Here is a 10,860-nt window from a genome sequence, read left to right on the forward strand (position 1 = left end):
ATTCAACTTTATTCTTTCATTTTAGGCAAAAACATTTCTCATATAATTTTTTCATATTTGTTATTACCTAGTATTTAGTCTTTGTTCTGTTTCAAATGTCCTTTTTAGTCATCTGAAGGAACAGAAGGAACTGTATGAGGTACAATGCTTACTCGTATCCAGGTTTTAGGACTCATTCCTTAGCGTTTAATGGCGTCGTGTCATCCTCGCGTCTTTGTTTCACCTGGTTGACACTTGCCTCAGCAGCAATGTAGAAAGTGGCAAATGTAGGCGTTGCTTTCAAGAATCAATCTGCAAAATTGAAAATCATGTTTGTGATAAATATCTCATCGTTGTATAATATTTTTTTTATATATCAATATTATAAATGACCCTTACCCTTGCATCATCACTACTCAGAATGTAATCTTCAAACTTTGTGACAATGAACAAATTAAGGGGTCCTTTCTGGGCAAGTTGGTTATATATTGGGTAAATGATTGGAGAGTCTCAGCCCTGAGGGAGGCAGTCCTCAGTCACAGTGGTGGTCCCGTCCCTTTGTCTCCGCCACACGTCGCTGCAGCTTCAGTAATGCTGTTGTTGCTTCTGGAGAGCAGAATATTCCACCAGCTGCCTTTCAAAGCTTCATTTGCCTGCGGTGCAAGGTGAGGGGCTGCATTACAATACTGGCATTAGCATATCAACTCGCCCTCTGCTATTGGAGGGCTGGAACACTAACCTCATAGAACAAAGGGCTATTTGCCAATTCTGGAATTAATTTCATCCGGTTTACCCCACCTCACGTAGAAGGAGCGGCCAGATTGGATTTGTATTCAAATGGAAGCCAGTGTCCGTCTGATTCGGCGCAGGAGGCCAAAATCATGGGAGTGACATAATTGCCCTCAGTCCTTCCTCTGTTTGTCTGAGGCGGCCTCCATGCAGGCACCCACCGGCCGGGGGGAGTGTGCATCACTGTGTGTCTGCTTGTGAGCACACAGTTAATGAAATCGGAATAACCGCTACTGAATCTGAATAATGTGAATAATATCACTTCCACCCACCTGCCTTGCTGCTTCTATTCTCAAGCGCCTGGCTGTTATAATAATAATACTAATAATATAGCTTTACACGTAAAGCACTTTTCAGACACCAGGTGCAGCTCAAAGTGCTATAACAACATGGCACACGCCACAAATTAACTCACTCCAGGTCACACGGTAACACCTTTTTGCAAACATGCATGTAATGAACATAATACATTATACTATATAATATAGTAATAATAAGTAAAAACCTATCAAATAAGTCAATAAATAATAGAAATTAAAAGACCATTTAAAAGTGGTGTTTCGCTCATAAAAAGCTCATCTAAAAATATGTGTCTTTAAAAATGTCCACTGCGTCGGCCTCTTGGATATTTCCTGGTAGGGTTTCGAACCAAATGTTTTAAGTATCAATGTCGTCTTTTTTAGCAGAGTTAAAGGAGGTGCGGCCGAGGAGAGAAAGGGAGCTGTGGAGGGGCGAGCGGGGGCTCTTCGTCCAGATGTGGCCTACAACCTGTTGCACACACTGTTCTATGGCCTCCTGGCTTTCAGCACTATGAGGTGAGCCCACGGTCATGTCATTAGAGGATCATGTACACACACTTATGTGAATCAACACACTTTCCCATGTAGGTACTCTGGGTTTTTTCCCAGGCGGGGACTCTTGAAATGTGCTTTTCCTCTTCACGGCTTAGATTCTTGATTGCGCACACTTGTGAGCACATGCTGGAATCCTGGAAAGTGCCTCTTACATGCTTTTCACAGAGCGTCTGAGTGAGCCACTAGAGCCTTGATCAACCCTCTACACCATCACATGCAACACCCTGAGTCTCTCAGAGAGTGACACCACTCACTGCAGGAGCAGGGAGAGAGGACACAGTTGCACATTCCAATCATAATGTTGCGTCTCTACTATGTTATTATCTATAGTTGCTCCTCATAGTGGCATTATAAAGGGGAAAACTTTGGAAGCTAACTGCTACTTTAGCTTCAGTTCAGGTACCTGTTAGCTGTTAGCCCAACACATCGTCTAAAATGGCCCAAACTGGAACAGAGGCTCCAACAGGCTGGATAAGAGGAATGATGAGTCAGCATTTATTGAGGGTGAAAAACAATCAATAAAATATTTGTATCAAAACATAAATCGAAACAAGCACCACCAATTGTCCTTGAGCATACAGCAATGTTTTTAAAGCTGAATGGTCCATTTGTGACATATCCAGAAGAAATATCACATGTGTACAAACTCAAGCACACACAGAGGAGATTATAATTTACTAAACACAATGTCACACAATGTTGCTTTTGTGTTTTTGAAAAGCTAGAAACAGAAACCTCCCTCTGACTGTTTACCACGGTTCCATGCACAAAACGTCTGCATGAGGACACATCCAAAGCTTGTAGAGTCTGCAGTGATCACACTATGGCTGTTTCGGGGACAACTTTAGCAAACACTTAACTATGGTCACACAACCTGAACTGTACTTAAAGCACCCTGATGAGATCATTTGTCAATATCGACACAGTTTGCAATATTGAAAGATGCAGTTACATGTAATCAAAATATATTCTCTATTTATTGAATTGCTCACCCTGTCATTATCTGCCATTAAGGGGCTCAATCATAACCAAAAGAGGCTGATTTATCCACAAAGGCCTCCTCCTGTTCAGAACAAACGAACCCTGTCATTAAAACGGGTAAACCCCTGATTACAACAGTGTTCTCCACTGCTGTTCGGCTGCCACTTAAGTTGGATCAGCTTGTTTCTTAATTTAATATCTACAAGTCTGATGTCAAAAATCCTTAATCCGGTTACAATATATAGTTAAACGAGCTGGGGCGTAATCTATTCGAAAACAAACAACATCATTTCAGGCGACCAAATTACATTTACTAGTGCCTTTATGAAATGATGAAATTCTCTGGATTTGTTATGAATCTTTGCTATATGTGCAGTCACATTTAGTGGGTAAATGTTAAATATTTGATTATATTCTGATGCAGAAAATAAAAATGACACATGGCATTGCCTGTCTGTCTTTCCACAATGGACCCCATTAGCCCGTTTTATGTTGTATTTCTCTCTTTTTGGCACCCACAAAAACTGTGGTCTATTGGTCTGGTTCAACTTGCGGCGTCATGCATCGGCAGGCTCCCTCTGTGGAACAGCAGCGCCGCTGAGGCTCCATTAGATGCCAGGCTCCGGCTGAGGGGTCAGAGCTGTCTCCAATGCTGGCACCAAAGCTTTACCATCCAACAGAAGCATCATTCTTGCCGTCCACTTTCATATCCAGCCACTCCTTCTTAATTCCCAGAATATCTCAGCTCTCTGAGCTGGCGGCTGTTACAGCTGCTGGGACATGCTGCCGCTTGACACATTTTCTCTTATTGGTCAGACCAGGACTATGACAGCCAGGCAATATCGACTGACCGGCCTCGACCTCTGCTACAGCTGCCTCCATGTTCCACTCACACTGAGCATTACAAAGAGAGACTGCACTGTGTTCTCTTGAACAGATATTAGTTTGTGTTTCTTTAAACATAATAATGTCCATGTTTCTGTTCATTTAAAAGAGTAATCTTCCCCTTGCTGTAGTGAAGTAAAAGTGTACTCTTTACATTTGTTGCAAATCTCAGTGGTTGATTGTTGAAGTTGACAGGTTAGGATAACTTCTACTCAGCTTGTTTTCCTGATGACGTAAGAATCTGACATTAAAGTGGTTATTACTGGGAGCAGAGCTATCCACAGATATCTCCCCCTCTCCAAAACAGACCCGATGATTTAAACTAGTACAAAATGTGAATACAAATATCTGCAAATTAACAACCTCTCTTTCTTCATTTAAGTCAAAAGTAATTTTGTGTCCAAATGATGACTGACACAGAAGTGTAGTACCACCACTTGGCCTCTAGGACAAAATGCTTCAACACCCTGCGCTCTTCCTGAGTAGCACCTCTTTGTAATTATTGTAAGGACCCGGACCCCCCCTTTAATATGTACTTCTAAAGTGTCACTCCTTCGAGAATCATCAGTACATTTCTCGGGTTGAGCCCAATCTAAGCAGCAATCACAGTCTGCCAATCTTTACATCCACAATGAATTATTATAAAATTATAATCATTTAACATTAGGCTCTTATAGGTCAAGAACATAATAGATTACTATTGGAGTCCTCACTTCTTTTCCCATATAATAAAAAACGAGCTAAGTACATGCATGTGGAAGAAAAGACAGTATCTTGTATTCACAGCAACATGGAGAAGCAAGCTTACCAAGGTTCACTTAATAGCTTCATTGGAATTAGGTTGTGGAGCCAGCAGCTAGCTGAGGTTCCTCTGTGCATGTTAATGTTTCATATTGTGTTCTCACCCTAATCCCAGTTTATATAGTGGGCAGGATTTAGAGATGTACTGTACGTTCAATATACATATATATATATATAGTTCCTACAATGCATTCCGCTTAGTCAGGAAATAAAGTGCTGATTGAATTCACACAAAGGGAGCGGAGTCTAAAAGCTTTTAATACAGCAGCAGCCAGGTAGCGCGGTTAGTGACAGATTTGATTTCAGCGCTTTCTCTAAAATGCTGATGAAGAGTGAAAGGCCAAAACGACAGCGAGCCATTTGTGTCAGTCAGGCAGCTCCTTTGCATTAAAGAAGTACTGAGATGTATTTCCCTCTCCTCCTCTCTCGTGGCTCCATCTCTGTACCTGTCTTCTCTTTCTCCCAGTCTTCACCCGGCTGTTCTCTCTTCTGCGTTTCATCTTTTGCTCATTTGTTTAGAACTGTATTTCCTGTGCAGTGGACCAGATGCTGTCTTTCAGAAACTAAATGGACGTTTTTTCACATTGGAACCATTTGACCAAGTGCGGCTACATTCAGACAATCTGTCTGTTTGGATTTGATTTTCTTTAAAGGCTTGGGAGAACATCTTAAAGAGTGGTCTGCATAGGCTAAAATCCCTGTGTTCCCTCCAGAGGGAGTTTCTCTCCCACACACACATACTGTACACACAACCCCCCACCCTGCCTGAAACGCATCCTACGTTTACTTCCTGAACATAGCAACAGCACAGGCAGTATGATCAAAATAAAGACCTTTTTAAACATTGAGGCATGTGAACATGTCACAGTAGAGACACTAAATACTGATATGAACCTGAAAATGAGCAGAAGATCTCCTCTTTAAGGTACATGCCTAAAAGCAAAATAACATTACATACAGTTGCAAGAAAAAGTATGTGAACCCTTTGGAACTAACTGGATTTCTGCATAAATTGGTCATAAAATGTGTTCTGATCTTCATCTAAGTCACAACAATAGACAAACACAGTCTGCTTAAGCTAAAACCACACAAACAATATGTTTTTATGTTTTTATTGAACACACCATGTAAACATTCACAGTGCAGGGTGGAAAAAGTATGTGAACCCTTGGATTTAATAACTGGTTGACCCTCCTTTGGCAGCAATAACCTCAACCAAACGTTTCATATAGTTGCATATCAGACCTGCACAACGGTCAGGAGGAATTATGGACCATTCCTCTTTACAAAACTGTTTCAGTTCAGCAATATTCTTGGGATGTCTGGTGTGAATCGCTCTCTTGAGGTCATGCCACAGCATCTCAATTGGGTTGAGGTCAGGACTCTGACTGGGCCACTCCAGAAGGCGTATTTTCTTCTGTTGAAGCCATTCTGTTGTTGATTTACTTCTGTGCTTTGGGTCATTGTCCTGTTGCATCAACCATCTTCTGTTGAGCTTCAATTGGTGGACAGATGGCCTTAAGTTCTCCAGCAAAATGTCTTGATAAACTTGAGAATTCATTTTTCCGTCGATGATAGCAATCTGTCTAGGCCCTGAGGCAGCAAAGCAGCCCCAAACCATGATGCTCCCTCCACCATACTTCACAGTTGGGATGAGGTTTTGATGTTGGTGTGCTGTGCCTTTTTTTCTCCACACATAGCCTTGTGTGTTCCTTCCAAACAACTCAACTTTGGTTTCATCTGTCCACAGAATAATTTGCCAGTAGTGCTGTGGAACATCCAGGTGCTCTTTTAAAAACTTCAAACGTGCAGCAATGTTTTTTCTGGACAGCAGTGGCTTCCTCCATTTTATGACCAACTTATGCAGAAATCCAGGTAATTCCAAAGGGTTCACATACTTTTTATTGCAACTGTATGCCTGGAATACACTTCAATATTCTACACCTAAAGAAGCAAGTTGGAGATAAGTTAACACGTTAACTGCAGGGGCTGGGAGCCGAACCTCTGACCCTCTGATTGGTGTACGTGTATTTATCCCCTGAGCGACAGCCTGCCTTATAAGGGAGAATAAAACCCACAGAATCACATGCCTTTACTACTTTAAGAACAGAAGTGAGCTGTGAAAAAGTGGAAACTTAACCAGCCAACACCTGGATATTGTCTGTCTCCCACTCTCTCCCCAGGATGAAGTACATATGGACGGGCCATATGTGTGCGGTGGCAGCCTATGGTGTGTGTGGGAAGGAGCTGTGGACGCTGCTGCTCAGCACCCTCAGGTGCAACAGTAAAGTCCTGGTACGAGATTTAAAGTACTGCTCACTATCAGCTCTGAACACGTGTTTGTTTATTTTCCTTTTTTGATCTGAAAAACCTGATATTAGTCTGGACTTGAGATCTTTCATTACACACGTCTTCTGGAGAAGCTCCACTAATCGATATGTTTCTATTAGCAAAGGGTCAACTGCTTGTGTGTATGTCAGAGCAGTCAGCTCTAAGGAACTCAAAGCCTCTTAGCTCTTTGGTTTGGGTCAAAATGCTCATACACGAGACAAACACACATATCATGTAATTAACTGATTTGAACTTTTAAAATACATGTAGCAATACATATATATTTATTGTTTATGAATAGTATCTCCATATTTTTAGGCAAGGCTGTAAAATACAATAAATATCTCCAAATTTAAATGTTCTGTCTAAAATAATAGAAAAGTCTTACTTAACCGTTTAATGTGTATGATCATAGCAGCAAGAGCATTCAAGTAAACCAGCTGAGTAATGTGAGCTAGTCTACTGTCAGATTACTGTCACATCAAAACAAAAACAGGTATGAGTATCAGGATTACATTGTTACTGAAATAAAAGGATCAGATGTTGTCTCTTCTCTGTCAGCTGTATTGTTCTGTATACGCCTACTGCCTGAATATGCTTTATGGTTTTCACTTTCTTGGCTTCATTTTTATTTATTTTTCTATTCAGCAGGCGTTGCGTTCATAAAATAGTGTGTGTAGGAGCATTTCCTGTCAGCTCAGATTTGATTTCTGCTTTTTAAACTGTAGTCTGTGCTGATGTGTTTCAGTGTTGGTGTTTGGGCTGCTGCCTGAATATGCTGAAGGAAAGACAGGTTTTCCTATCAATAACATCTCTGAGCAGTGAGATCTTAAATATCTGTCCTCTTTTCTAAGGTCACATTGTTCTGTTCTCTTCCACAATACACTTAAGTAAAAAACATCTCATTGATATTTATTTTATTTCGTATTACTTTTATGCTTTCACACACCTATTACTTTTCTTTGTACAGGTAACAGGTCATTGTAACCCTCCCAACCCTTACCTTTACTCTTCTTCCTGCATTTCTCTGGTGATAACAATAGCAGGGAGGCCACTAGGTGTCAGTGTGGTCCCAACATCAGTGCAGCGTTAGATCAGTTAAGAAATGGAATCTTGTGAGCAGTGCTGCTGTGTGTGTCGGTTATCTCTGTTATCTCCCTCTGCGCTGGTCTTCATTTTGAGCTATATCTCTGTCTGACTTTCCCCATTAAATTCTTTCATTTCATTACAGCCGTTTTCTGTCTCTCACGTTGCAGTTAAGGCTTGTCAGATATGCAGTCCCGCTGCTGGTGATCGCTTGCCTGTATTACAAGGTATGCCATTTACTCGCTGGTTCACGTTCATCCCTGTGTAGTTGGTGTTATTACCGGGAAAAAAACCATACGAGCAAAGTCGAAATGAGCAATTGATAATCTGAAATTATTGCTTTCATATTATTTATTTTTCAGTGGTAAGAGTCCAAATGGCTGTTATATTCTTTACATTATTCAAATGTATTTTAGTATTGTTTTTTTACAGCCTTAATGGATGCTAACTGTGGCTTTTCCATCACTTGTCTCTGTTTGTTTCTCTCTAGTTCTGGCCTAAACTGATGGAGGAGTTATCCGAGCTGAGGGAGTTTTATGATCCAGACACTGTGGAGCTCATGACCTGGATTAGGTACACACACACAAACACACACATGCAGACACGCACAAATCCGGAGCATGCAACCAATAGAAGCAAATCTGATTATCTTGTTTCAGCGGATCATGTTTCACTTTGTCTGATGTCCTTGATTAGTCAACGTGTGTGTGTGTGTGAGCGCGTGGATGTGTGTGTGTGTGTACATGTGTATCGCTTGTTTGCGGGGGAGTCTGGCCGGTGAGTGAGTGATGAGAGCCGATGGGCCCCCATGAATAAGACTGGGGGGTGCTGGAGAGGACCCAGCTGTTGGCAGAGCTGCACCCACCTCGGGGTCTCCTTGCTCTGTACTGTAGCTGTGTGTGTGTGTGTGTGTGTGTGTGTGTGTGTGTGTGTGTGTGTGTGTGTGTGTGTGTGTGTGTGCGTGCACATCTGTGTGTGGATGTGTAGCTCAGCAGTCTAAATTGAATAGCATGTAGCTATGGAACAAAAGTCTGGACAAGGACACGTCACATCCCGCGCTGCCCACACTAATATTGGCAGTCACTTATCTCTGAACAGACTTTATGGAAGTTGATCTTTCTCAATAGTATTTGTGTGAACAGACGTGTGTACATTTGTAATTGGGAAATGTAAAACGCCTACCTCAATGCAAAAAAAAGTATATTTTTGTCCCATTTTTACACATTTTTTACTCAAAAGTATGAAAAGCATGTGTGGACAACAATTTACAACTCACAATCGGGGATTTGTGATCCAGTTTTTGATTATTTTTGGATTAAAAAGGCATTCGTTGATATTAATTCTACATTCGTGGATTTGCATTTTACACAGTTTGAGACAAAGTTCCCGCCGGCCTGAATTCAAATCCCCTTGTATCATGCTACTTTCTGGAGAGCACTTGAATGCTGATGACGTGAGAGCATGCACTTTTGTTCCTACTAACCTGAACGAATAAAAGTCCGTTTTAAAAAGTCATTGTAAACATTGGTTTAAAATCGGTATTAAGAAGATGTTATTGACAGAGACACATTATAAAGACATTTTGACAAATGAATTGCATTTAAGAGTAGCCAGTCAGTGTAATTACGTTTTGGCGTAATTTGTTAAAAAAAGCTGCCTTAAGCACTTTTTAAAGATAGACACAGGTTAAGCCTTTTTTATTAGGTGATAAAGTCCTGGTTCAGTGTCAACGACAAATGTAATCCAGCCTGTCAGAACACTCTCCAAGCCACAAAAGTTCACCAAAGTGTTTGTGCTCATACCAAAGTTCTTGACACGCCTCAGAAAGTTTCTGTTGTGCCTTCTGCAGTTGTTCTCATCGCAGTTTGTTGTTAGATCTTCAGCTTCTCTCCTGTCAGGGTTCCAGCACATCGTAAAAAGTGTTGGGGCATCAAATGGATGGTTTTAATCTTTATTACAACTTCTTCAATCCATCTTTTGAACGTCCTAAAAAAATACGCTATATTGGAAGTTGCATTTTTGCAATTTGAGTACAAAAAGTAATCGGTAACATTTATCTGTTAGATAATTCACTTTATACCTCAAGCATTAATCCCACATGAAAATCACTGATATTTAATGTTGTATTAACTCTTCTCTCTTCTCGTGTTACATTTTTGTTCACATTTAAAGGAGATTATTCTAATGTTTCATTGGATAATCAACCTATATATCGTATATATATATATATTAGGGCCGGGACTTTAACGCGTTAATTAAGATTAATTAATTACACAAAAATGAACGCGTTAAAAAAATTAACGCATTTTAATTGCACTTATTTTTGCACCGCGGAACGTTTCTCACTGGATGAGTTTCAGGGGTACCGATTATACTGGAGCACCAACTAACGTTCATGACTTCAAACAACAACAAACCACAGTGAACAATAGTCAAACGTGAACGAAGAAGCTGATGAGACCGCTTTGGTTGGCCCCCCGTGGATGGGACATTTTGTTTTAAAAAACGGACGGATGGAAGCATCGATAAGAGCACGGTTGTTTGCAAATTATGCAAAAAGGAATTTGCATATCACCGCAGCACATCAAGCCTCAAGTATCACCTCAATGCAAAAGCTATAGCAGCTAGCGTGGAAGCTAGCGTGGACGTTAGCCCGACTCGGAGTACAAGGACCCACACCCAATTCGCGTTGATCAAACAGTGGCCTATGCAACAGAGAGATTTTATTTTTCATCAGGATATTGGAAGAATAGGAGGGATTGAGGTCAATCACTGGCACTTTTTTATTTTATTTTAAATGGTACACTTTATGTTGAACTATTTATTACGTTGTTGGTGCAACTGGCACTTTATGTTGAACTGTTTATTGTTTTGGCCAAGGTTATTGAGAGAGTTGGACTGAAATTGATTAGATTTTTTAAATCAACTGTTGGTAAATCAACAAAGTCTGTTATGGCCTCTGAAGCAACAGAGAGATGCTTTCTAATAGTCAGGGTTTCCAATGTTCTGAATGTACTTGAAAGTATTGTGTTTTACTTAAAAAACAAAGTGTTATAGTTTACAGAAGGTCTACCTACCTATAGGCTACCTGAATCTCTGAAATGTACTATATTCCTAAATATGCTATTGCTACACTTTATGGACAAAAATTGCA

At 40.6% G+C, this 10,860-nt stretch overlaps 1 protein-coding gene across 1 annotated transcript; it reads left to right on the plus strand.

Annotated features, from left to right (window-relative positions):
* The first annotated feature begins 570 nt into the window (after positions 1–570).
* On the plus strand, positions 571–9,104 carry LOC104943211 (probable C-mannosyltransferase DPY19L3). The gene is made up of 6 exons (XM_010768549.1): positions 571–644; positions 1,452–1,583; positions 6,473–6,584; positions 7,877–7,933; positions 8,197–8,328; positions 9,078–9,104. The coding sequence occupies exons 1-6, from the start codon at positions 571–573 to the stop codon at positions 9,102–9,104; spliced, it is 534 nt and encodes a 177-aa protein (XP_010766851.1).
* Positions 9,105–10,860: the final 1,756 nt, after the last annotated feature.

Source organism: Notothenia coriiceps, unplaced genomic scaffold (genome assembly GCF_000735185.1).
Source record: "Notothenia coriiceps isolate Sejong01 unplaced genomic scaffold, NC01 NC01_scaffold00005787, whole genome shotgun sequence".
NCBI classification, from domain to species: domain Eukaryota; kingdom Metazoa; phylum Chordata; class Actinopteri; order Perciformes; family Nototheniidae; genus Notothenia; species Notothenia coriiceps.